General features: G+C 44.3%; 1 protein-coding gene across 6 annotated transcripts in view; it reads right to left on the bottom strand.

Annotated features, from left to right (window-relative positions):
• Window positions 1-27,934, bottom strand: part of ST3GAL3 (ST3 beta-galactoside alpha-2,3-sialyltransferase 3) — a 176,848-nt gene that overhangs the window by 87,118 nt on the left and 61,796 nt on the right. For 4 of the 6 annotated variants that reach the window (XM_036025911.1, XM_036025909.1, XM_028513277.2 and 1 more), the window contains exons 3-4: window positions 20,178-20,225; window positions 3,920-3,962 (exon numbers count right to left, since the gene is read on the bottom strand). In XM_036025911.1, coding sequence (XP_035881804.1) covers window positions 3,920-3,962; window positions 20,178-20,225 — 91 coding nt within the window. The remainder of the gene's footprint in view (window positions 1-3,919; window positions 3,963-20,177; window positions 20,226-27,934) is intronic. The other 2 variants (XM_036025910.1, XM_028513278.2) reach the window with 1 other exon arrangement.

The following is a 27,934-nucleotide window of genomic DNA, read 5'->3' as shown; positions in this document are numbered from 1 at the left end:
GAAAGAGAACTGGGCTTGAACTGCGCATTTGGGAGTCACCAGCATTTAAATGATACTTGAGCCATGACACCGAATGAGGTACCTAAGCGGCTATTGTGAGGAATAAGGAACATAGAAAGCACCTACTGTGGCATTAGGCATGCAACACATGCTCAGTAAACCCTTCCCCCTTGCAGCCACAGGGCACTTGGCAGGCTGTTCTGGAAACAGTAAACTATGCCTTAGGGTATGATTTGGACTGCCCCATGTATATAGTCCTTTCATAATTGGCTTGGTTTTCACAAGCCTTTTGGAACTAAAAGTTGTTGGTTTCAGCTTTCACATCTTTGTATCTCACACGCAATTTCTAGTGAAATTAGACTGAGCATTAATGTCCCCATGTTTGCAAATGCCCACACAGCAACTATCAAACACCCTACTGTCACATCAGACAAGAGATTACCTGGAGCATGGAGCACCTACCTACACCCAGGTGAAACAGATGAAACCTCCATTTAGTTAAATCAGCTCTGGAAACACACACCTGAGTGCCCACACAGCCTGAGTGCCCACCCCCAAGGGATTACAAGGTTAATTCTCAGGCAGCTTGCACTCCCAACTGACTGGCCTCATACCTCGTTCACTCCCTCAGCTACACCCTTGTCGGTTTTCTCATCCTCAGGCCACTCTGTGCCTCTTCCTGGCCCAATCTCCCACTTCTCTCCCGGCTGCACAACACTCTAATTGCCCACTGTGTCCTCTGAAGCTTTGTTCCTTCACATCCTCTGTTTCTTCAGTAAATGTTCCTTCTACCTCCTGCGTCCACAGAAACCTTGGTCTCCCTGAAAACACCACATTCTCTACTGCCCTGTGCAATGCAGCTGCTCTTTCTTCTATACCCCGAGCACCTGAGGATCCCGTGTCCTCTTTGTCCTCCCTTTACGCCTCCCAGCCACCTTATTTCAAAACAAAACAAAAGCCTGCTCACTGCTCATGCTATCTAGAAATATTACCTCCTACCCTCCCTCGCTGTTCTCGTGTACTCCTCCTCCAGTCACTGAAATTTTAGTTTACAAGGCATCCTTTCCAATCAAACTTAGAAGGGCTGTCCATATGGCTTAGAATTTTCAGTATTATCCCCATTACAAAGCACATGGTGCTCAAGAAATATTTAGTAGATGAATGAATGAAAAAATGAAATCTGGGGCATGGAGCAAGAGGTGAGCATTTGGGGGCTATATCCTTCCCAGTTTTCCAGACACCGATAAGGGAGTAGAGCATGCTGAATTTCATCCTCGGGAGACTACTATTACTCCCACTTTAAAACTGAGGCTTAGCAGGTAAATAACTCACTCCAGATTATAGCCAGTGAAATGTAGAACTGGGCTTTAAAAATTCATGTCTGACTTCACAGCCCATGTTTCTAAACTCTAAAAACCGCTGCCCCCCCCAAACCAAACAACAGAGCCTGCAGTTAAAAGACAAGGTTTTGAACGGAAACAGTGCAGGCTTAGTTCTAGTTTATCCTTACAGAGTCCTTTGGGGTTCCAGTTCCAACTTAATGTGGAGGGGATCAAAGATGGAAATACGAAATATAGTAGACCTGGAGGCTAGAACGAGAAGGTCTCACTTCATCAGTTTCAGGAGAGGAGTAGAAAGAGTAGGGCAGAGGCAGTATTTAAAGAGGAATGGCTGAAAAATTTTCAGAACATGAATTCTTATACTTAAGAAGCTAAATGGATCCAATCAAAATAAATGAAAACAAATTCTTATGTTTAATACTTATAATTTACAGAACCCTTTGTTTTAATTTTCATAAAACCTTAGAAGCAGGTATCGTTATCTACATCTAAGGAAAAGCTGGGATTCCAAAATCTAAAACGAATTATCCAAGGTCCTTTAATTTTGAGCAGCAGAGGCAGAATTCAAGCCCAGCTTTCCTGATCCAAGTTCAACTCATTTCCTACACGTCAGAAATAGAACACAGCACAGCAAAGAAAGACTTCCCTCGAAAACAGAATCCTTAATTTGGAAACTTCTCCCTGGAAGCACGTAAAAACCTTTCCCATGTATTTGTGCTTTCTTTTGCGGAGAGCATTGGACTGGAAAAGCCTTTGCAGTAAGAAAGGAAAAATTCTATCTTGTACATTAAATTGTGAGTTAAACCAAACGAGGCCAAGCCAGCTCCCTGGGCTCAAGACCAAGCCGACTCAACAGGTTCACAGAGCCAGCCTGGCACACAACAGAAAGCTACCCGACAGCCTTCTGAGAGCCACCCAACCACCAGGGCAGCAGGGCGAGAGTGTCCTCCTAATCCTCTTTGTTACGCTCTGGAAGACAGTTTAAATACTATAGTTAACGTGTGCTACATAACATGTCTTGTTCGTCAGCGTCATTCAACTCGGTAATACTCCACCTTCCCTTTGGGTGGCATTTCACTTGTATATAGCTTACACTTGATTTGTTTTTTTTGCCTAAAGCATTAAATTAGAATTTTCTAAAAGTGAAGCCTGTGGCCTTCTAGCATAATCAAGTCCCATTCCCCGGGATGTTAACACATAGCTGACATCACTCTACTAGCTCGGTATGAAGAGCAGACCATTCTTCCCTCACAGCTGCCTCCATGATGTAGAAATCTGGGAGAATTACAACCCCTGAACTCACAGTATGAGGCAACAGAGCTAGGAAGCCAGATGCCAGGCACTTCAGTGGGAAAGCCAAAGAGCCCCAGATTTGATGTCTTGTATACACATGCAGCCATCACCACCAGAAGCAGCTGTGGTCAAGGCCTCACGCAAGAGAGGAAATGGAGACACAATCTGACCTTTCATGTCTGTCTCATGCAGGACAGGGGTCCTGGGTATACACAGATGACTAACAACAGAACACAGCCACGGCCGGTTTTGCAGCCATTTATCACACATTGACCCTGTGAGGGGTCCTACCCAGGGCGTGAACACACAGAGTGGACGGAGCCTCATCTCAAGGCTTCCTGATCTAGTCACCCTCCTATCATCCATCCAGCCACCCTGTGGCCAGGTGGCAGTGGTTACTGAGCCAGTAACAAACACGTGCCAGGCATGTCTAGGTTCTAGGGAGACGGAGAAGGCAAGAACAAGGAAGGATTCTGGAAGGATTAAATACCATTTACTTGAAAGCCAAGTAATCATTTCAACTAAATCCTTACCACAACACTGTGGGGCAGGTATATTGTTATCCTCACATTACAGAAGAACTGAGACCCCGAGTGGCTAAGTAGCTTGTCCCAAATCACAAGGAGGGTAAATGGCAATCTGGGATTTGAACAAAGCTTTGCCTGGCTGTGAGCCTGTGCTCTTAATAAATTAATACACATTACATGGTTAATTATAGTACAATGAGATAATTGTTGACGGGGCAGAAAATGCACAGGAAGCCTAGAGGAAAACATATTTTTGTGTAAAAGGAGGAAGTCTTTGAGTTTCCTAGTGGACAAGCAAGGGAAGGAAATTTCAGGCACAGATAATGAACATAATGCAAAAGTATTGGGAAGCAGAGGGTTCACCTGTGGGAGGGTGATGAGGGAAGACAGGGGCCTGATCACAGAAGGCTCTGCATGCCAAGCTGCAGAGCATCTCCGAGAGGCCACTGCCTCCGGCTGCAACTCAACCATCAACTATTCTGGAGCAGAAGCCCTTCCAGGGGCCTCCTGTCCCTCGAACTCCTTGCAGTGGCTCCTTCTCTAATGAGCTGCTGTGCCAGCTAAGTCTAAGGCCTTATGTGTGCAGCCACAATGCCATCCTCTCCAGGCCCCTGCAGGCTGCTGACAGACTGAGGGCAGAGGCCGCAGGGAACCCCCGCCCCCAACCACAAGGGTGATGACAGCTGACCCTTCAAAGTTGGAAGCCAGCTCTTACAGACTTCTCTGTCAGAGAGTCAAGACATTTCTCATTCTACTCACAGTTTAGAGTCCAGCTTCAGGAGGAAGCCCAATCGATCATACTCTGAAAAAGAAAAGAAAGCAGAAAATGTCACTGAAGGCAACCCACTGCTGACACTAGCAGATTGCATTCCCCAGACCTAGACAATCAGGACAGACAACTGCCTCAAAGAATAGATCCAAATACATAAGCCACACTGAACTTAAGTCACAAAACGTACTGGACGTCTGTTTTGTGAAGGACCAGGTTGAAGCCAGGTATTTAGCAGGACATCTAGGCCAACCAGGCCTAGGCTGTTTTGCAATTGCCTTCCTGCTTAAATGTGGTACTTGAAAATAAAATTAAGTAAACCATAAAACTGGACACCCAGAAAAGAGGGTCAGACATTATCTCTGCTTCCTCTAAGCATAATTTTTGATCAATCAGCCACATCAACTGGGGGGTAAAGATGTGGCAGCCAAGGGGTCCCCAAATCCAGAGCAAGAATCCCCTACATGACAGTCACAAACAATGTATAGATCTGATTACATAAGGAATAGGAAATTTATAACAAAATCTAAAAACAAATTGATAAGATGTTTATACCAAATGATAAATAACAAATATTTTATGTTCTTTATATCTTGTCTCCTTCTAAAAGGAAACTGAAGTGGTTTTCTTAAAAAACTGTATAAAGTGCAAGGTTTTGAAAAGAAGACATGTGGGGTCCAAAAGGTAAGTAAGCATGGAAAAAACAGTCAAACACAGCCAGGAAGAGAACACCAAAAGCAGATGTCCTAAGGTCCTCTGCTTGCTGGAGGAGGATTGAAGATCTGTCCCCAGGACTTCTCACAGTTGAAACTAAATGCAAAGCACTGATACGGTTTACAGTGTCTATAAATAATCCAGGAGAACGGTAGCTATTCCTGATACTAAGACTTGACGGAAGTTTCTTCAGTGTCCCCAAAAATATTTGTAAAACAAAAAGTGACAGGATGTGTCATAGGGTTATTTCTTATAGCTCTGACCAATGACTGCTGTGTGTGTGTGTGTGTGTGTGTGGTGTTCAGAATGGCTTCCCCATAACTCTGACCAATGACTGCAGTGTGTGTGTTCAGAACAGCTTCACCAAAATAAGGTGGTCTGTAAGTGAACCTCTCACCCGGCCTGACTGAACCTGAGGAGAAAACCAAATACGAAAACCAAACAGCCAAATGGAAAAGGCGAGACGGCAAAGCTTTTGAGGAACCCGGCCTCCAGTAAGCAGTGAAAGAGCAAGAACGGGAAGTTACACATAGTGACAGGTACCCCCAGAGTCATTCTCGAGCCCCGTTAAGGCCAGACCTGTGTGCTTCTGTGGGCAGCTAAGCTGCGGTGAGAGAATAGTTCCTCTTCTTAAAACTGAAGATGCTGACTAGGACACCTAACTCGACAGCAGGCTTGCCTCCCAAGAGAACAAACACACTTTAGCAAGTGAAAGCCCTTCTTCAAAGTAATTCTGGTTTTACTCTTACTCAAGTAAAAAGGTGAGAAGCTTTGCTTAATAATATCAGGAACTTATGAAAACCAGTAAGAAAAACAAAAAAAGGCTTCAGTTGAAAACATAAATGAAAAACAAAATTTGCAAAATGTTACTTTCAAAGTTTAACACTCTTTCAATTTCAACAACCCTATTGCAGCAGTCCGTGAAAAAGCAAATCTCATTAACTGGACAAACACCTGTCGCTTTTCCCTGCAGGTGGCCATAACCTTTGGGCAACTATCCTGCTACTGCTCCTTAGACCTGGCTGCGCCCTCGTGGACACCTTGGGTGCAGGAAGAATCCACAGTTCGGTCGACTCCTTCCAGAGAGGCCAGAAAGTGTTTTCTCCCTGCTGCCAACTCAAACGTCAGGGGCCAAGGAAGAACGCAGATAAATGAGGGAAGTGGGGGAAGGTAATACCCGCCCACAGCAGCTCACGCCATTTATTTTGGCTGCATTAAAAACAAGTTGTTGAAGTGTCTTTTTTAACCACATATTTTCTGTGTAGTAATCATTATTATAATTGTGGTTTATTTTCCAATGGCATCTAATATTTTGTTTTACACATGCACGCACACTAATTGCAAATTGAACGTGCAAGAACACTTTATATTTCTAAAGAAATTATATCCCTTCCATGGTTCTCTTGGTCTGTTTTCTCTCTTTTGTTAGGACACCAGGATATCAGAAATATTCCACTTTATTCTTTACGGAAAGGCAACCGTGTGGCTCAGCGACAACAGTGGACACGGGGCTGCAGGAAACGGCTCCACGGGAAGCTGCACGCCCTGTTGAAGGGCGGGCTCCAGCAGCCCCAGCTGGCAGCCAACTCTGCCAGGCAGCGACGCGGGCCGAGCAACGCCACATCTGATTTTTCCAAAGCCAAGAACCTGGATCTCTTAAGGTAAAATCTTTGTAAGTACTGGCAATAGATGCAAGGAAAACTTTCAAGATCAGGAGGCTCACACACTATGCCCGTGGGCTGATGCAGCTGGCGGGCTGACAACGGGTAAGCTCTGTCTTGGGCTGGAAGCTCACGCGGGCTGGGAGCATTTTGTTTTGAGGCTGCGCACAGTAGATGGCCAGTAAATATCTGCTGATTGTCATCAAGATTATTTGGTCACGATGTTCATAAATACAAATCAAATTAGTCTACCCAAATGCTACACTATCGCTATTACATAAGGCTGGACACTCTAATTTTGGAACTGGTGACTCAATGTGACCATGAGATTTTTATTACCTCGGAGGTATCAATAAATAATTCTCTGGACTTCCCACACTGAAAACAGTTTGAGGGGACAGAGGGAGACAAATGAAGGCGTCTGCCTATGCACCAGTGTGTCCACATGCTGTACAGTGGCTGTACTAACTTAGACAAATAGGGCAATTTAATGGCTCACATAGCCAACATGTGGGAAGGGCCAGGGTGCAGAGAGGGCTTCAGGGATGACCGAAAGCGACTGGGATGCCATCGGGCCTTCCCCCACTAACTGCTCTCTCCCAACCAGCTTTCTTCCTGAGCTGGGAAATGTGGAGCCCGCAGCTTGCAGGCACACGTCTTCAGCTTTGCCACTGAGAAGAGAACAGGACTCTGACCTCTCTGCTCCTAACAGCAAAACTTCCCGGGGCAGGTAGGAATGGTCCAGCTTACATCAGGCTCCTCACACCTGTTCGACTCAGTGATGGAGGAGACGGGGCTTATAAAAAAGTATGCTTCCGCATGACACATGTGATGAGAAGGGCGTTTACCAGGAGAAAGGATGTGCTGCCCTGAACAAAGGCCTCTCGGGAACAGGAGGAAGGCTCTGGAAAACTAGAGCGAGCCGAATCTCCCAGGTATAACGGGTATAACCACAGTTAAACTGGTCAGTGGACTTTTTCCTCTCTCATCCTCATTCCACTGCCAGGCTTTTCTTCCCTGTCCAATCTCCTCTTCAAATGTTTCTCAGAATACCTTCAGAACCCCCATTCCAACCACCTGGCTTACCTCCCTCTATACCTCCCAACAGACCTGAAGCCTGGTGCTGCCCGGCGAGACCTGGCTTTTCCCACAGCTCTCCAAGAAGGCTGCTTTTTCTCTCAAATGCCAAGCACCTGTGGGCAGTGAGGGGGCGTGCTCATGGTGGTGTAGTTCACTGAGCTTCTTGGACCCGTGGGTTCACAGCTTAACCAAATTTGAATTTTGGGGGGGTATTATTTCTTCAATTTTTCTGTCTTTTCATTTCTTTCATGGGCTCCCATTAGGTATGTATTAAGCTGCCTGAAGTCCCACCACTTCCTGTTGCTCTGATCATTTTTTTTTCAGTAATTTTTCACTCTGAATTTCAATTTGGGTAATTTCTATTAATATATCGTTCAGTTCACCACTTTTTCTTCTGCAGTGTCTAATGTGCTGTTGATCCATTCAGTATATTTTTCATCTTATGTTTTCATCGCTAGGGTTTTTATATCTTTTATGTCTTTTCTTAATGTTCTCATACTTCTACCTTCTTGAAGATATGAAATGTGACTTAATGTCTTTGTCTACTAACTATATCACTTGTGTTATCTCTAGGCCTGCTTCTATGGACTGGTTTTTCTTTTCGTTATGGGTTGTATTTTTATGCTTCTCTGAATTGCCTGGCTATTCTTGATTAGATGCCAGCCATGTGAATTTTACCTGGTTGCATGCAGGTTATTTGTGCATTCCCTAAGAATTTATGAAGTGCAATTAAATTACTTGGGAACAGTTTGATCCTTTCAAGGCTTGCTTTTAAGCTTTGTAAGATTGGAGTTAGAGGCAAAAGTGAACTGTACTGTAGGACTAATTTGCACCTAATTTTGCCCACAGCTAAGGCACTAATGCCCTTCTGAGTTTGCTATGCGATGCCCCATGCACTGTGATGTTTTCCTCCACTTCCCAGCTGTGTGGGCTGTTGTGGGGATGGCTCTGCCTGTTGCTTCCCAGTGGTTCTTTCTCTGGCTTCCAGTTGCTTCTGCACATGGATGCGCTGGCCAGCTGAGCCCGTGGGGACCTTCGACAGCTCTCCAGAGCTCTCTCTGTGTGCAGTGCTCTCCCCTCTGGTGTGCTGCCTCTGAGTTCTGGCTGCTTCAGTCTCAAATTCTCAACTCTTGTTTCCTCTTAAGACTCTCTTGGGTTCTGTCTGGGTTCTTCCCCGTGCTATAGTCTGGAAACTCTGCCCAGGCCGCGAGCATGGGTGATTACAGAGCTAACCTTATTTGTTTCCCATCTTTCAGAGATCGGTGTCCTGTGACACCTATCATTCAGTGTCTGAAAAAACTTTGTTCATGTATTTTGTCTGTTTTTAGCTGTTTCTCCTTCTTGCTTCATCTTCTTCCTTATCCAGTCTAGACTTCACTTTGTTCAACTATTCAATTTAGCTTTACTAAACTATTCAATGATCTTTCCATTGTACCCAAACTAAGTCTCTCGTTCCTGCCCAACTCTCTTTCCTGAGCTCCAGACTTGCATGCCCAGCACCCCCATCCGCCATGCCATGTCCCACAGACACCTAAAACGCAGGCCACCCCACAAAGTCATCTTCACCACCCTCACACACACAGAACCTGGTTCTTCCCCAGTATTCCCTACCTTACAAATGGTACCATTAGTCATCCAGCTGCCCAAGCTTGAAACCTGAGAGGATTCCCTGACTCCTGCTTCTTTCTTAATTACCATGTCCTTTTAGTATCATCTCCTCAATGGATTTCAAATCTGCTTTTTTTCCATTTCTACTGTTCTTCACCTCCTGCCTTGATGACAGTAACAGCCTCCTACCACCTCTGCCTGCCTCCTGTCTTGTCTTTTTTTAACCAACCCCATGGTGTAATCGGAGCTATCTTCTTATAGGGTAAAGATGGTTATGTCATAACTTTGCTTAAAGCCTTTGAATGGTCCCTATTGTTCTTAGAATGAATCCCAGACTCTTGATTTCCAAGGTCCTTCATGATACGACCTACAGCAATCATTCCGAATTTACTTTCTGAGCCTCTGCATTGCCCTTACCCTGCCCTGCCATACTCTGTGCTCCACCAGACTGAACTATTCTCTTCTACTCCAAAGTCTCTTTACCCCCCTTCAGGCCTTTGTACATGATTTCCCCTCACCTAAGACATCACTCCCACCCCTTTTGCATTGGTTATTCCCACACATTGCTTCTAAATGACCCACAGTCACCTCAACACCCCAAACACTGCAAATCAGACTTATCTTCACCCTGTCCCTGAGCCGTTTCTGGTTTTGTTTTGCTTCATAATACCATCATCATCCAGTTCTCCAAGAAAGAATTTTTTGGTGTACCCTGTCTCATTTCTAAATACAGATCCTCCTCCCTATACCATGGTCACTGCTTTTGCTAGTTTTCGTTGCTACTCAGAAAATGCAGCTACCTCTTAATGCCTCTAACCTGCCTTCCCAGCCGCACCTCTGGCCACTCCTGTCCAGGCAGCCTTTATGCCTGACAGCCGTTGCAGGCAGCATTCCTGTCATCCTGGAAACCCTCACTGCCCTTGCTGACTTGGCAAACACCCACTCATCCCCAAGATATATTACAGCTGTCACCAAGGCCAAATCCGATATTTCTGTAGTGCCACAAGCACCTTTGTGATTAGGACTCTGCCCACCTTTCCATTCCTACTTTGTACCGTCTCCCCTGTCCTCCCTGTTTGGGCCATTCTGGCCTTATTTCCATTCCTGGAATAAGCCACGAGCTCTCTCAACAGGACTTTTTCTGAGAAACTGATTTTTTTCTACCTGGAATGTGTTCTCACCTCTTTATTTGGATAATTCCTGCTCACTACACTCTAGTTAAAACATATTCTTATAGGAGAGCATTCCTTGTTCCTCCTTTTTAGACTGCCGCCTCTCACACATTCCTTCAACATGTCCTGACTTGCTCTCAGAGCCCTTAGGTTCCAGTTGGGAATCATACATTTGTCAGGTTATTTGACTAGTGTCTCTCCTCCATGGGACTAGCGGTTCTACTCAGGCGTCATCAGTAACGCTGTGCTTGCCACGTGAAAAGAATAGTGAATGAATGACACCTTCTCTGATCTCAGCTGTCAGCCTAAGTGCCCCCTCCTCCATGCTCGTCACCAAACATACAGAACTTAATGCATTTCTGCCATTGGTTGCTCATGAGCCTGTACTCCGCATCTGCTGTTTTTTTCCCTCATTTCAGAAATAAGCCCCTTAAATTTCTTTCAAGGAACTGCTTTTCTATCATTGCTGGCAAGTGGTGAGACTGACCTGGGTTTTGCCGTAGAGACTGGGCAACGCCGGGTTGTCTAGACTCTTCCTTTCTTAAGCTAAGCGACACTGGGGAGAAAACAGTGAGCTGAAGAGATGACGACTCGCCGGCCCCCAGGTTCCAGGCACTGCCCTTCGTGTCCTTTCTGTGGGCCAGCTGTGTGGCTCTTGATTCCGTAGGTACTCATGTCCTTCCAGTAAACTCCTTTTTCTGAGTTAGCCAGGGTCAGTTCCTGTTGCTCACAATTAAACAACCCTCACTACATATGTTATCTGTTTCTCTAGCACCTAATTAGGGACTGGCCTGGAATGGGTGCCCATAACTGCCAAATAAATGGAAGAATATAAGGAATAACCAAATGACCAAGGGAGCCTAATAAGTAGCTTCCTAATAATTAGTCCTGGGTTCTTGGCCTTCCTCCGCCCCTTATCACGAGGGGGCAATGTTAGCGGTAGCAGCAATGGTGGCAGTGGCAGCTGCCCCTCCGGGTCGCTAGCCTGAGCACCCTGTGCTCCAGAGCTTCCCCTGCTCTGACCCTTCCTGGCTCCCAGATCACTTTGCAGTCACCTGCCTGTGGAGGGCCTGCCCAGCTTTCCTTAGGCACTCTTCCCTCATTTCAGTTTCTAGCTTTTACTTTGGGGCTCCCTTTTGAGGACTCCAAATTTTCCAAGGTAATTCCTTCCTGTCATTTATAAAAGCCTACAATCTAACCTTCTCCACCAAGACTTCCTGAGGCTCCTCAGTAACCGCTGACTGCCCCATCTCCAATGCAGGCAGGGGTCCCGGCTGACGAGCACCCCACTCTCATTCATAAGCTGTTACTGAATATGCCTCATGGTCACAAACAGTTCCTCACAGCGTCCCCACCGAGCAGGGAACCAAACCTATAGGAAATGTAAACTAGAACAGAACGCAATCAGGAAGGCAGAGCACGATGCTCTGTGAGTGCAGGTGCAGAGCTTCTGCCGCTTGGGTTTGGGCAAGGCTGCGGATCCCACAGCATCTCACGGTATACAAACATGTCCTTCAAGTTGCCTGTGAATTCAGCTTGTACAATGGAAATGCTATCTGAGTGTACCAACTCTCAGGGACAATTCACCACTGGGGAGGCTCGCAGTCAAGCCTGGGTCTCCCTGGCAGTCCACTGATCCCAACTCTGTAATAAGAACAGAAGACTCTTGGACTCCCAAGTGAACCAGACACCTGAGGGTATGCTCATGTGCACATTGGCTCCCCAGCACCTGGGGACTCTCCTCCCAGGTGGCAAAGCAGCAAGCCTGCAGCTGCACAGTGAAGGAGAAATGTTTAGTCTGGTGGCTCAGGCTTCCTGCCTCGCCCAGGCTGGAAAGCCGGGCAGTGCAAAACCCTCTGATGGAGGAACACATGTGTGTCCTTTGCCTGGCTCCAGATGGGAAGTGGCCTCAATGATGCAAATCTCTGCTCTTCTCCTTCTGCACCTGCACCGAGTCAAACCTGTAAGTGCAGAGAGTGCTCTTTCAGACACCTAAAGTCTTTGAAATCAATCATTAACTCTTCCACTGCCATTTCAAAGGGATAAATTGGTGTTCTAAGTCATATAAATTCCTAGAAGATTCAGAAACTGGACATAAATTAAAGGAGGCCATAAGCTCAAGTGTGTATGCACCTAACAATGAAACTTCCCTGTACATAAGCAGAATTGACAGAATTACAAGAAACACACAGTGGGTCTCCTGTCATCACAGTGGAAACACATAGAGACTGAAAACTCAGGCTCACGACATCAGTGAGAGTTCAGATTTAAACAGAACAATTAATAAATTTGAACTAACTGATACATAGAGCACCTTACATCCAAAAAGTAAAGAATGCACATTCTTTTCAAGCATATATGGAACATTTATGAAAACTGACCACATGTGAGGAATAAAAATTTATGAACATTGACATAAGCTGGTTTTTGTTCAACATTTAATATACTCTGTAAAACTCTGCATTTCACTTTGCTCATCATAATTCTACAATGTAGAGAAAATTGTAAATGTTTCCACAGTGCCCTATTCAGATAACCCTAAGTCCTCTCCTGATTATCACAGCCTGGTGCACGAAGGTTATCACTTTCTATCCACACGCTCACATGTCAACAACTGGGAGCACCGTACTGCAGTGAGACTCCATGCAAGCCTGAAAGGACACCTCCCTGCGAGTTCCCTGAGGCCCCCATCCTACTCTAGGTCCACCTCCATGCCACTGAGTCCCAAAGTGGAATTTCAGGGATTACAGGAGCACACTGTGAGCCAAATGTGCTACTGGCATTATGGGTCTCAGGAGGTCCCCTTCCTTTTTTCATTCTAAAGAACCACCACAAATTCCAGTCAGCTGTCACTACGCTTTTGCACAGAGAGATGCTCATTAAATAACCACTGCTGTTGAGAGCAATGGGTATTTCATATGAAGACAAGTCTGAGGACCATTACTGAGGTACATAAAGTTTAGTATATGGATAAAATTACGGACTTCATTCTATCAGAAAACTGCAGTGCTTTATATTAGAACACACAAAAGGCAGGACAGGCCATTGAGCAAGAAAACTCCGACCACACAGGAGGAGAAGCCCTGCTGCCAGATCTTCCTGAAAGGGGTCTCTGGCCGCAGCCTCCAAGCTGTGATGAGTTACAAAGTGCAGAAGGCATAAGGGTAGATGAAATGAGGACCCATCTTAACCAAAACAGGGCCCTCGTTTCTGAAGAAGTGGCACTGCACAGTCTCCAAAAAAAGTCACGGGCTACACTGAACACGAGCAACACATGTCACAGTTTGCGTGGAGGAGGAAGTTGGTGACAACTACAGATGGGGAACTGCTGTTTATTGAGCATCTACTGTGTACTCATGCTGCCCTCAGCACCTTCACCTCCACTCTCAATTTAGACCTCACAACCCTATGAGGTAAGTATCAGTTCCTTTTTACAGATGAGGAAACAGAGACTTAGGGATGAGCAAATAATGTGCCCAATATTCCCAATCAGTAAGTGGACTAGCTGGGATGTTGTTGATCTGGCCCAGGTCTGACTCTGAAACTTCATCATGTTATGCCAGTGACTCTCAGAGGAAGGCAAAAATGAGACCCTCATATTAGGAGAGCAGCTGCTGTGAGAGCAATGAACTACTATTTATCTCCCATCCCCCACCCAAGGGTGGTGTCAAAAGGCCCTAGCCGAGCCCACACATGAATTATGGGAGTCCACAGAGGCTGAGAGGGGCTGGCCAAAGTGCAAACAGCTCCCACATCATCTTGAGTCAGAGAAATAAATCATAATGTAGGATCAATTAATCAAAGACAAACTAAAATAGGAAAAGCAGTTTTATAAAATAAACAGACATAAATTCACTGACCTGGACTAAATTAAGTGACCCAGTAAAATAACTTGGAGGTTCATAAACAGAAATCCAACTTCAAATGGATGTAGGTTGGCACGGGTGGGGCGGGGAGAGCGCCCCCTGTAACTGTCAGCCCTCCCTCCGAGCAGCACAGCCCCTCTGCAGTGTGGCGCTGCTGGGGGCCAGGGGACAGTGCAGCCTCCAGTGGCAAAGAGAAGCCCCATCCCAGCGAAGGCAAAGCGATCATGTACCAATTTCCCCTCTGCCCTGGGAAAACAGCAGATATCTAGAGCTGGGCACACAGTGAGTCCAGTTTGATTCATGATATCAAGTGTGTCCGCACCATGCCAGGGCGTCCTGCCGGAGGACTATGAGGAAAGCATGGCAAAAGAACAGCTGGGCTGGAAATAGAAAAAAACAGTTCACTCTGCAGTCTGTACCTTAAGCTTCATGGACCTCACCACCTAGTAGGTACACAAGTATAAATAACCACCAAGCAATTATTACATGAAACAGAAATGCGTCCCTCTCTCCAAGCAAAAATAACTTTGTGTTCCCCAGTTACAGGAGCAACACATGCTTACTGTATAAATCAAAATGTAAAAAACAAAGAATGAAGTGAGAACTATTTTAAACTCTCATCAAAAGTTAATTGCTGGCCCTGGCTGGCATAGCTCAGTGGATTGAGCATGGGCTGTGAACCAAAGTGTCGCAGGTTCAATTCCCAGTCAGGGCACATGCCTGGGTTGCAGGCCACGGCCCCCAGCAACTGCACATTGATGTTTCTCTCTCTCTTTCTTTCTCCCTCTCTTCCCTCTCTGAAAATAAATAAAATCTTTTTAAAAAATCCCCCCCCCAAAAAAGTTAATTGCTACAAACATTTTCATGAGTATCTTCTCAGAAGTCTCTTTCCATAAATACATGTGTGAATGTGCATATATAATTTTACTTACATACAGACTCAATATGTCATTATGTCTGTATTGTTCACTCAACAATATCCTCAACATCTTCTTTGTCGATGAAAATAAAACTGCATCAATATTTTCAGGGGCTGCATGGTATTTCACTAGATGGATGCACTGCTATTGATGCAATCCTTACATATCCATTAAGTGATGGACATTTTTGTTTCTACTTTTCAACTCTTCATTCAACAAACATTTACAGGGTATCTATTATATGCCAAGTACTGTTTTCAGTGCTGGGGACACAGTGATGAACGAGACAGGCAAGGTCTCTGGCCAAATGAAGCCTGCATTCTAGGGGGAAGACTGATGATCTGAAGGAAGGATGAGTGCTTACAAGGAATAAAGACATACGTTCCTAGAGAAGGACTAGGTGTCAAAAGAGTAGATGACTTTAGATAAAGTGGTCTGGGAAGGCCTTCCTGCAGAGGTGACATGTGAACAGAAACTGGTGACAGTCAGGCAAAGCAGGAGGAAGTCTAGGTAGAGGAAAACCACGCATACAAAGGCCCTGCAGCAGAAAGAGACCTGGCACACTCAGGGAACAGCAGGCGTGCCATTGTGGCTTCAGGTCAATGAGGGGCAAGTGGACTAATGTGCAGAGATAAGTAGAGAGAAACTGGAGCAGGAACCAGCGAGCAGGGCCCTGCATGTCAGAGTCTGGATTCCCTTTAAGTGCACCATGAAGTCACTGGAAAGATTTCAGTGCAGACGAGATATGATCTGATTTATATTTCTAAAGATTACTCTGGCTACAGTGGAGAATGGACTGCTGGGAGGCAACTAATGAGCACAGAAAGACCAGTTAGAATAAATGCTCCCTTGTCTAAGGGAGAGAGGATGGTAACTTGGATAGCAGTGCTAGAAAGAAGTGGCTGGACAAGGACACACTGTAAAAAAAAAAAAAAAAAAGTGAAGCCCTGGCTGGTGTGGCTCGCTGGGCTGAGTGCCACACCGGCGAGGCACAAATCGAAAGGCTGCCAGTTTGACTCCCCATCAGTGCACAGCCTGGGCTGCCGGCCAGGTCTTGGGTTGGGGGTGTGCGAGAGGCAACTGATCAACGCTTTACTCGTACATCCATATTTCTCTCCCTCTTTTTCTCTCTCCCTTCCCCTCTCTCTAAAGAAATAGAATCTTTTAAAAAACAGATTTAAAAAAGGGTGGAAAAGGGTGAGAAAGAGGAAGAATCAAGGAGATTCCTAGGTCACAGTTTCAACAGTTGGGTAAACAGGGAAGAAAAAGTGGGAGAGGAACAAGCATCAACATACAGATACAGAGATCCTACACATTTCATTAGATTTATGCATAAGTATCTTGGTTTGAGGGATACTATAAATGATTTTTTTAAACTTTGATTTTCAATTGTTCATTGCCTGTATACAGAAATACAATTAATTTTTGTGTTTTGGTCTTATATTCTGTCATTGTGCTAAACTCAGTTATTAGTTCTAGGAGGGTTGTTTTGTTTTTATTTTTTGTTTTTGTAGATTCCTTGGGATTTTCTACATAGGCAATCATGTCATCTATGAGGAGGCTTAATTTTATTTCTTCCTTTCCAATCCATATACTTTTATTTCTTTTTCTTGCCTTACTGCACTGGCAAGGACTTTCAGCAGTGGCTCCTGATCTTAGGGGTGGGCAGTCTTTTACCATCAAGTATGATATTTGCTGTAGGCTTTTTGTAGATGCTCCATATCAGGTTGAAGAAGTTCACACCTAAGCTTGCTGAGAGGTTTTTTGTTGTTGTTGTTGTTGTTTTTTATCACGAGTAAATGTTGAATTTTGTCAGATGCTTTTTCTTCATCAATTGACATGATCATTAGTTTTTCTTTTGACAGTTCACATGGTAGATCACATGGACTAAGTTTTTTAATGTTGAACCTTCCATCTCCAGGATAAACCCCACTTGGATACCAAATTTGGGGATTTTGTAGCCATTATTTCATCAAATATTTCTCTGTACTGCACTCTACTTTTTCTGGGAGTCTAAATGATACAGATGGTAAACCTTCTGGTATTGTCCCACAAGTCACTGAGGCTCTGTTTAACTTTTTTAATCTTTTTTTCTTTTGTTATTCAGATTGATTGGTTTCTATTGCTTTATTTTCAAGTTCACTGATGCTTTTTCCTCTGCCATTTCCATTCTGTTATCGAGCCCATTCAGTTGAGTTTTTAAATTCTGGGTTGTTGTATTTTTTCTTATATTGCCATTTGGTGCTTCTTTATAGCTTTTTATTTTTTTGGTGTGGCAGGGGGTTAATGGTTAACACCTTCTGTCTTTCCATTCATCGTAACAGTGTCTGCCCTTACTTCAGAAGCATTTTTATAACAGCTACTTCAGAGTCTGTCAGATCATTCCAACATCTGCATCATTTCAGCACTGGCATCTCTTGATTGTCTTTCCCATGCAAGTCAAGATTTTCTTGGTTCTTCATGTAATGGTTAATTTTGGATATTTTGAATATTATGTTATGAAACCTGAGGTCTTAGTTAAATGTAGGAGAGAATGTTAGTGTTTTTGTTTTACCAGATAATCAACCAGGTTGGATTTAGGTAGCAAGTTCTGACCAGTCTTCTATGGGTTGTGGTTTCAAAGCCAGTTCCATTCTCAAAACCTATTCAGGTGTGCCTTCTGAGTGTGCCACCCAGCGTCCAGCCTGGGACTCAGGCCATGGTCTGTTCCTTAGCTCAGTTTTCAAAGTCCTTGTTATGCTGGTTAGAATCAGATGCACGCATGCACAGCTCAGGGGTTAGCCCGGACGTTCATAAACAACTTCATGGAGTTACTTTCCTGAGACCCTCCCTCTCTGTTTTCTCTTGTACTTTCCAGTTCATTGGCCTTTCCCTTCTTGGTACTCTGGCCAGAAAGCTGGGGTTTTAGTTACCGTATTCTGCCATCTGTTTCCCGATCTATGCCCAAATCTGGGGCCAAGCAGCAAGAAGGCAGAGAGAGAACAAAGCAACCAGATTTCATGTCACCCTCTTGGGATTACAGCTCCTTCAATCAGAGAGGAAGGTTTGCCTTCCTCAGTTTTCGGTGCTTGAAGGCCCCACTGCTGCCACCACTGCCATGGGGCTGCCTGACACTAGGGACCGAGAGGACAAAGGAAAAACAACCCTCGGGATTCCCCCTGTTTGAGCTGTAGAATCATAATGAAAGGTCTTCTGGAATTCTCTCTGTGCCCTGGTGTCCACCGCTAGATTTTGGGCTGCCTCACGTCCACTTCATGGGATACCAGAAGAAAAATGAGAAATTCACTGTCACTGTGTTAGTGCTTTTAATTCTAGTTTTTCCCCACAATCTATCTGCTACTATTTATATTTTAGAGTCTTCAAATAGCTGCTAAATGCTTTATGTCCAAGCCTTTAGCTGCATTCAATGTCAGAGATAGATTCTTATATATGTACCTTGTCCATACACCTGGTATGTAAACAAGCATCCATTTATGCAAAGAACATACCTAGGGGAGGAACTGCCAGGTTATGAGATGTATTTTAATTTAGCTAGTCTTTTCCAGAGTGGTTGTAGCCAGTTTATCCTCTGACCAGGAGAGACTCAGCGTTTCCACTGTACCACATTCTCACCAACACTGGAACATTAGGCTTTTCAGGTTTTGCAGTTTTGGCAGAAGAGTTGTGGTATCTCACTGTAATTCTAATATGCACGCCCTATATGTTAACTCAACCAAACACCTTTTCATAGGTTTATTGGCCATTTGGATTTCCTCTTTTGTGAAGTACTTACTCAGTTTTTTGCCTGTTTATATATGGTCGTCTCTTTATTCCTATGGATTTTGTAGTTCTTTTGTAGTCCTGGCACAAGCCTTTTGTTGGTTAATTGTGTTGTGAATATCGTTTTGCACTCTTTATTGCCTTTTTACTCTTAATGGTGTCTTTTGATTAACAGAAGTTCTTAACTTTAATGTAATCAAACTGATTAGTCCTTTCCTATAGAAATAAAAACTCTCCTCTCTGTCCACTCTGCTTTAAAGTGACCTCCTCTGTCTCAGCATTTTGGTGGAGGACACTGCACACCGTAAGGAGACAGCAGAGTGGCCAAGGAGGGAGAACAGGCTCCAGAGCTGGACAGAGATCAATGGCCCTGGACAGATCACTTCACCTTCTAAACAGGCGTTTCTTTATCTATAAGTAGGAATGTAGTGTCTACCTTTTGAGATATGTGCAATGCACTTAGCACAGTGCTCGCACATAGTAGGTCCTCAGTAAACAGGGGTAGCTGTGACCATATTCTCTGAATATCACTCTCTTGTCCACACGGCCACAATGGCCTGAACCTCACGACTGCTTTGTGAAATACCTGCCTATTGCATTCAAGGGTTAACTGTCCTCAGCAGGCCAGCAAAGTCTCCCTGTTATTCATAAGCAGCACCCACCACTATCTGCAACTAAAATACAGAATTAATGCACAGAAATGCTCTTCTTATAAAGTGATGTCCTTCCAGGGCTTCCATAGGGATACAGTGGCAGCAGGCTGAAAAATCAAAGTAACCCCTTTCTGCGCACTGCCACCAGCACTGTCGTGCGGAGCAGGTAGACTCCCTCAGACATGAGAAAGCCAAGCCCAAACGAGCCTGGGTGATTCTGTGTGAAAGGCACAGCTGTGCTGGGCTGTGTGTCCTACACTGTGGACACAGGGAAGAGTGGGAATGCGCCTGCCTGCATGAGTTTTGGCACGAGTGCACAGTGAAGAGCACAATAAAGTGCACCTCCTGGAGGTTGTGTGTTTGAGTGTACAGGGTGTGCATGTAAGCGTGCGATGAGTTGTATATTCTTGGGAAGCTGTGATGCTCTCACCAGCCTGGCATTCTGCTGAAAGCCCTGATGCTTGTCTGCTCCAGCACAGCCAGAGCTTGGTGTGTCTCAACGCCCTCTGCCCTGCTCTCTGTGAGAGAAAACGTACCCTTGTACATAAACCTGGACCACCCTGAATGAGGAAGGAGCATCTCCTGAAAATACTTCAGTGCACACTGTTAAAGCAACTGGCAGCCTTCCGGGTGTGGTATCCCACTGCTGCTTCCTAGACCTTGAGTTCCTAGAAAGGCTTCTTGAGGCTTTCCCACAATTCTGAGATATTCCACTGCCCACCCCCAGATTACCCCCACCCCCACCTTATTAGGCTCCATTTCAAACGCAGCCAATGTTGAGTGCTGAAAGGATGATAGAGGGGAGAGACTGGTACCTGAGCCTAGAGTTTGTCCATCGGAGTCAAAGGATAGAACCACTGAATCTGCAACATAAGAGGACAAGTTCATTTCTTTCTCCTTCTTACAGTGAAAACCAAGCTCCCACTGGCTCTGCCCAAACCCTCCCCAAGGTGCAATGGAATTCAGCTGCACAGACAGGCTGCGCATGCCCATGCCCACCATCCTCTGGGCCGGGAGGCCCCGCGAGCCCAGCCCCCAGCCTCCTGCCACAGGGAGGACCACCTCAGGGCCGAGGGGCCTCGAGCTTTTCAAAGGGATTTCCTGCCAGATTAGGGGACAAGTTTACTTCTTTTTCCTTCTCATAATGAAAACAAAATTTTTAAAAAGCAAATGGAAAATTCCTTCCTGCATCTAGTTAAAGACACTAACATTTCCCTGTGACTTCTTCCTTTCTTTTCTTAGCCATATACCCAATAGTTTCCAAAAGGCTTAAAGTGGCCTATAGGAATTTATGGTACACAATGGAATAAAAAATGAAAAAGTCGAAGAAAGGAAAAATATTTTGTAGTCGGGAAATGTTAGTGTACAAAATGCATGCCATGAGGACCTACACAAACACTGTAGCTAGAATGAAGGAGGCCTGAGCATCCAAACAGCCAAAGGGGAAAAAGAAGTTACAAGATTCAATGCCCACATTGACTCAATCATTTGTTCATTCAACTGTTCAGTAAATATTTATTGGGCATCTACTATGTGTAAGATACTATACTTTGAAGCATAGCAGCGAATAAAAAAAGCATGGTCTCTACCCTCATGGATCTACCTGCCATCAGTCTAGGAGAGAGAAAAAGTTACTGAACAACACATTATTTAACTAAAAACCAATTAAGTAAAAAAATAAAAGAGTGCTGTGAACGTTTCTATTAGGAACCAGACTAGTTTAGAAGGGGAGTGGGTGTTGGTTAGGAAAGGCTTCCCTAAAGAAGTGACCCTTGAACTAACAGGTGAGGGAGAAGTAAGGGTTAAACCTAACAAGAATGGAATGGGGCACTCCAGGCTGAGACAATGTCCCTTGTGGAGAACTGGAGCAAGATGCCAGAGGGTGCTCCGGAGCAACTCACAGACCAAAACATAGAAGCGAATACTCTGAAGTGACCAGAAAGAAATTTCTCTTCTGGGTCTCTATAAAGCGGGATGAAGCATGATGTTAAAGACTGTATCTTCCACAATATTTCTGTAGTAATTAACTGCAAATTTTATATGGCTGTTTCTTATAATATAACCAATGCAAATGATGGCATAAAGCTGGCATACAGTTCAATGAAAGCAATTGTAATGGACACCAAGATCATTTAAGGCCCAGGGTAACATCAGAGACCCCAGACTCCAAAGGGATCACATTCAAAGACTCATTACAGACAAATGCCAGCTGGATGGGTTATAGGACCAGTGTTTACAGCCACTCTTCCACCCCAGCATTATTCTTCACATCTCAGTTTGTATGTCATTTTCTCTTGGTGCACATGGAAATTCAACACAGTAATTGCCATAACTGTAAATATCTGTCCCCACTGCTAGACTATAAGCCCCATAAAGGTAGAGCCTATATCCACTCTATTCACTACTATATTACTGGCATAAGGTCTGGCACCCAATAGCTACTTGGTGAATAACAATTCTAGAGAAACGAGTGGGCCACATACCCTTCAAGCAATCTTTCACTCATACAGGGTCCAGCAGAAGTAACGAGTGCTTGAGTGTAGTTGGTAAGGTAATAATATGAATATAATAATTTATAGTTTTAATTTGAACATTTCACCTAAAGTGTCATATGGTATCCTTGAATGTGATATTGTTATGTTACAGGATTACATGCTTATAATTTTGTAATAAAAAAGGAACATTATCTGTGCTGGACCCTGTATTTTTCCCTCATAACCAAGTGTTTATGAAGAACTGGGTGGCAGAGAACTAGAAGGTACGGTTTTGTATAAGCATCTAGAGGCAGATATTTTGTATTGGTAGTTAAGGGCAGATCCATATGCTTTGAAACCTACCAAGTAAAAGGTAGGGTTGACATCTTTTTTGCAAAAATGTAAACAGAAGCACAATTAGTATACTTGGCTAAACAGACAGGTGACCATGATGTGAGGTACAACCAATGTCGAGCTGTTAAAACTCTACTTCTTTGTCACCGTTTCTCATATCTGTCTCCTCTTAATGCTACTGCCTTTTCAGAAAAGAAGTCCCTATTTCTTTCTCGCTCTGATTTTCTTTAATTGAATTTATGGAGGTGACATTGGTTAAAAAAATTATATACATTTCAGGTGTACAATTCTATGACAAATAATCTGTATACTGTACTGTGTGTTCACCACCCCAAGTCAAGCCTCCTTCCATCACCACTCACTCAGAGTTTTGTGGAAGTATAATCTATGGCCTATAACATTCACTCATGTAAGTGTATGATTCAATGATTTTTAGAAAATTTACAGACCTGTGCAACTATCACCACATGCAGTTTTAGAACATTTCCACCACCCTGAAAAGATCCCTTGTGCCCATTCACAGTCACCCCCTGTCCCCGCCTCCAGCTGCAGGCAACCACTGACTTACTTTCCACCTCTATAGGGTTTGTCTTTTCTGGACATCTGCCTGGACAGCTGGGACTGTTCTGACAGCTTCCTAACCACACACCTGCCTTCAGCTTAGCCCACTTCCATCATCCTTTACACTGCTACATGATCTTCCTAAGATGTATAACTGATTGTGGTTTTGCTCTTGATTAAAATGCTTCCCATAGCCTATTAAATAAAGTCCAACTTCGGACATTCAAGGTTTTCACCACCTTCCCTCTTTTGCCACTCTAACAGACCTCATGTCCCAGATATGCCAAACTACTTCCATTTCCCCAAAGAGGTATGTGCCTCATATCTTCAGACATCAGACATCCTGTTCTCTCTGCCTGTTTGCATGAAAAAACCCGTCACTTTTCCATTAAGACCCAACTCGATCACCCCTCTTCTTTAGGCCTTCTCTGAGCCATTCTGCCCATTCTCCTCTATGGGCCATCGCTGCGCTGCTATTATGGCATCATCACACTGCATTACACTCACCCTTCACCTTTCTTTTTTCTCTCATTAAACTGCGAGTTCCCTGAGGACAAGGATTGTCTATTCATTTTGAGGCTTTGATGCCTAGCTCAGTGACCAGCACACAGAACTAGTCAATAAGTTTAGTAAACAAAGGAATACACTAGTAAACGTCCTTGCTTTCTTTCAAAGGTGATGTTTTATCTGAGTGGTATTTCCCATGTTGGGGGGAAATGCATTATGCATCTAGATTCTCATTCAATTCAAGTCAACCTTGAACTGTCCTTATGCTGGGAAGCTTCAGCGGTTCAGTGAAGCTTCTGGCCTCCTTCTAAGAAGATAAAAGCAGCCCCTCAGGTCAGTGCAGGGAGGATGAGAAAACTGGCCAAGGAGCTTTCTAGGTGCAAGATCACGTTCACCTGGAGATTAGGACAGGCTTTCTGAGGAGGTCACTGCCAACATTAACAATAAAAACAGCATCTCAAATTTTTATTGCAGTTAACAAGTATTTTTTCCGATTGCAATTCACCTTCTTTGTATTCACAAGCAGTCCTGAAATAATTTCTTCAACTTTTCACACTAAATGTAAGAAAAATGGCTAAGGATTAACTAAAAACCTAAAACTTAACGAAAAGTAAAGGAAAAAAGACTCAACGTTAACAGGGGTTGTCTGTGGGAGGAGGAATTACAGGTGTTTATTCTCTGTATTTTTGAAAAATTTCTATAGTAAACATGTGTTATTTACATTATCATTAAAAAGTTAAAAAAGAACTCTCTCCTCCAGCTCAGGGACTTGACCCTCTAACTCACTGGTGCCAGTGTGGAAGGATGGGAGGTTCCCGACTGCCTTCGCTGTTCAGCTTTCCTCCTTAATTACTGCGGTGTCCTCGCTTCGTGTCACTCAGATGTGCCTCAGCTACGGCAATTCCTAAATAGACCAGGCCTTTCAAAACTTCCTCCCTCCTTCCTACAAATATTATGAAGTGCCTATGATGCACCAGATACAGGCGTATCTCTGCCAACATACGAAACATTCAAACCTGTGGACAATTTTCCTGAATTTATCTGAGCCAAACTGATGACAATTTCTGGGAAGCAAAACCTCAAGGACTGAGAAAATGCACTGCAGAATGGCAGTTCAGCAGCTTATTTTATACATTACAATCAAAAGAGGGGTGTCAGGGGGTTATATGAAAACAACTGGTGTTAGGTCAGGGAGGCGGGAGAAAGCAGAGTGGGGAAACCTCGGAGACTGGGTAAAATGTGAAATGACAGACACTTCTCACACAAGTGGGCACAGGAGAGTTAACAGTCAACAGTTAACACCATGACAAGGAAGACGAGAGGATTTGTGGGCTTCTCCTGCGGTGGTTCCTGTGCCTCAAGGGACCCGGAAAAAGGAAACTGGACATTCCAAAGGTATGTTATCATAGATGCAAAAAGACTAGACAGTCTCAGTGAAGGTAGAGATTGACCTTTGTTAGGGAAAAACACCGGACTAGAACACGACTACCTGCCATGAACTGCTTTCGGTTAGAAAGTTTTACTTTCAAACCACCCCATGTGGTTACTTCAGGTCTCTGAGTTTGTAAGGCCACCACGCAGGCCTCTCTGAGCTGGTCAGGCTTCACATGTGGCCCCGTTTCCTCCACACCTCATTTTATCATGCTTCACAGATGTATTTTTTTACGAACTGAAGGCAAGACACTCCACCAGCAAAAAGACTACAACTTGCTTTACTACGATACTCACTTTATTACAGCGGTGTGGAACCGACTGTCAGTATCTCTGAAGCATTCCTGTACTAGAGAAATGGAGCCAAATAAGAGACAGTTTGCCTTCCGGCCAAGGAAGACAGACGAGTTAATAGCCACTGACAATAAAGTGTGATGGGCATGTAAGGGGTAAGCACTGAAGAGATGACAGCCTTGCAGGAAAGAAAAGTCTGAGTTTTCACAGACACTATTCCTGGTGGTAGTGGGACGCTCCCAGAGCATGTGTCTGTGAACTGAAGAAGACACAAACGGGCGAGCAGAAACTTCTGGAGGAAGTTGGGGACACATCCATGTTTTGTGTCAATTCTGATGGACTTCGCTGTGCACAGTAAAGCCAGTAAGACTTGAGAGTCAGTTTGGCCAATCATTGTTTGTGTTTCTTCTAAAGGATGTAAGACCATTTTAGTAACAAGCCATTTTGACAGCAAAAGGGAAGATTCAGTATTCAACAAGTTCAGAAGTTTGTTTTGCAAGAAACAGAGCAAGAATATCCAGACTTCTCCCTCTCAGGCTAGCAGACACGTCGTTTTTATTGCAAGCAGCCCAGCCTCCAGCTGGTCCAGGCTCCCAGGCCAGAGGCAGCCATGTGGTGTGCTGTACAAGTGACTGAACAGAACCCCAGACCTAAAGGCAACAGAGCTTTGCTGCACGTGACTTGTTCAATGAGGAAACCTAGAATTTACTGGAAATCTTTTATTATGGTCAGATGTTTCCTGCGTCTGGTTTCTGAAGCAGATAAAAGGGATATAAAGAGAGTATGAAGAATGGGGCTCAGACTTGCTAGTTGTTGGAGAGGTTTGAGCTTTGTTCCAAAGCTCAAATTATGCAGTGAACCAGCTATGTTTTCTGATCCCACCTGTCGTGGTTATGTACACAATCGTCACATCACATACATTCTGCTAGCCACCATGTGTAAGGCTTAGAGATGCAAGAGTTAAAAAAAAAGTTCCCTCAAGTGGCTAATAGGTAAGAAGGACACACACAAAGCTAAGCATTCTGTAGTTAACACTACTGTGCTGTGTAACTGAAATCTGCTAAGAGAGTAGGTCTGCAATGTTCTCGCCACACACATACACACAAAAAGGTAACCATGTAAGGTGATGGACATGCTAACCAACCTTACTGTGGTTATCACTTCACAACATATGTATATATTAAATCATGATGTGGTACACCTAATAAATGCATACAATGTTATTTGTCAGTTAGAGCACGATAAAGCTGCGGCAGGGGAGAGGTAACCTGGGTACCTGACCCAAAGGAAGACAACCCATAGGTTGGTTACCCATCTATAAGGCAGGTAAGTTCTAGCTTTTAGAGACTTGAACTGGGAAGTGCAGAGTTGGGGCCATTGACAGGAGACAGCAGACAACGAACAGAGACTGGGAGGTGACAGGCAGATCCTAATGCTGGGCGCTGGGGCCCACCTCGATGGCAGGGTATTGGAGTGAAGAGCAACAACCCTTAGACCCAGCTGTTCCTCCAGTGGCAGTCTCTGTGGCAGCCAGCTTTACCATGAATCAACCTTCCACGAGACCTTTAGCTTTTCCTCAGTTCCCTTGAGCCTTGAGCTAAAACTGAGTCTCCTTTTCAGGTGTCTTGCTATCTTAGAACTGGCAGGAATGTCCAACCTTTTGGCGTCTCTGGGCCACACTGGAAGAAGAGTTGTCTTGGACTACACATTAAATACACAAACACTAACAAAAACAAAACAAAACAAAACAAAAACAACCTCATAATGTTTTAAGTGCATTAACAATTTTGTGTTGGGCCGCATTCATAGCCACCCTGGGCTGCAGGCTGGAACACCCCTGGCTCACTTCCTCTACTTTCCAGTCTTCATGCTTTAATATTTAATACTCTGCCTTCCTGACGACTGGGTGCCAGGGGCAGACCTGACACCAGGCTGGACCTGCTCCAAGTACAACTCACCCCATAGGACCTGAATCTTGGGAGCAATAGAAGGCCCTGCTTGGACCTTGGGTCTAAGCTATGTTCTCCAAATCTAGCTTTATGAAAGAACTCTCAACTTCCAGGGTTTATTGGTAGCCATATGGCTACCTGCATCTTGTTCTACTTTCCCCATTGCTTAGAACCTGGGGGCGTGAGGGGTGGGGGTGGTGCAATGGAGGGAGCCAACCCCTTGTTCTAGTCCCTCAATTTCTTCCCTAACCCCAATCCCAAATAAACAAAACTGGAGTAATGAGATTCCTAAAGTACACACACAAGAAAGTCCAAGGGCAGGAAATTAAACAAAAGCATTAATTTATGGGAATATGGTATAAAGAAGACAACCAGTGACATAGTCAAGGTGACCGGAGCAGCAGGGCAGAGGGAGCCAGAGGTGAGAACTGATTGGTTACAAGAAGGAATAACCAAAATGTGGCAAAGAGGTGGAAGAAACTGATGGGCGTAAAGACACCTCAAAGGTATCTTTAGAAGGGCATCTGTAACTTTCGTGGGAACAATTTCTGTATAATGACCAGGCTGTGAAGACTCAGCTGTGAGTGAGTTAAGTGAAGGCTGTTGATATATTGGGTTGGCCAAAAAGTTAGTTTAGTTTTTCCCTTGTGATGGCTCTAGTAAGTGCTTAGTTGTCTTAAACTTCATTCAAAACAACTTCATTAGATTTTATTGACAGCTGTTATACCTCAGAGCACATTTTTTAAAAAAAGTATCAGAATTGGTGAATTTTTGTGAAGCCATTTTAATATTGAAGATGGAAGAAAATATGCAGCATTTTCAGCATATTATGCATTATTATTTTAAGAATGGTAAAAATGCACCTGAAATGCAAAAAAAAAAAAAAAAAAAGATTTGTGCAGCCTATGGAGAAGGTGCTGTGACTCACCAAACATGCAAAAGTGGTTTGCAAAGTTTCTTGGTACTACTGACATTTTGGGCCAATAATTCTTTGCTGTGGGG

The sequence above is a fragment of the Phyllostomus discolor genome, chromosome 5, assembly GCF_004126475.2.
Source record: "Phyllostomus discolor isolate MPI-MPIP mPhyDis1 chromosome 5, mPhyDis1.pri.v3, whole genome shotgun sequence".
NCBI lineage: Eukaryota > Metazoa > Chordata > Mammalia > Chiroptera > Phyllostomidae > Phyllostomus > Phyllostomus discolor.
The sequence above is the reverse complement of the archived record's forward strand: the minus strand, read 5'-3'. Positions and strand labels throughout refer to the sequence as shown.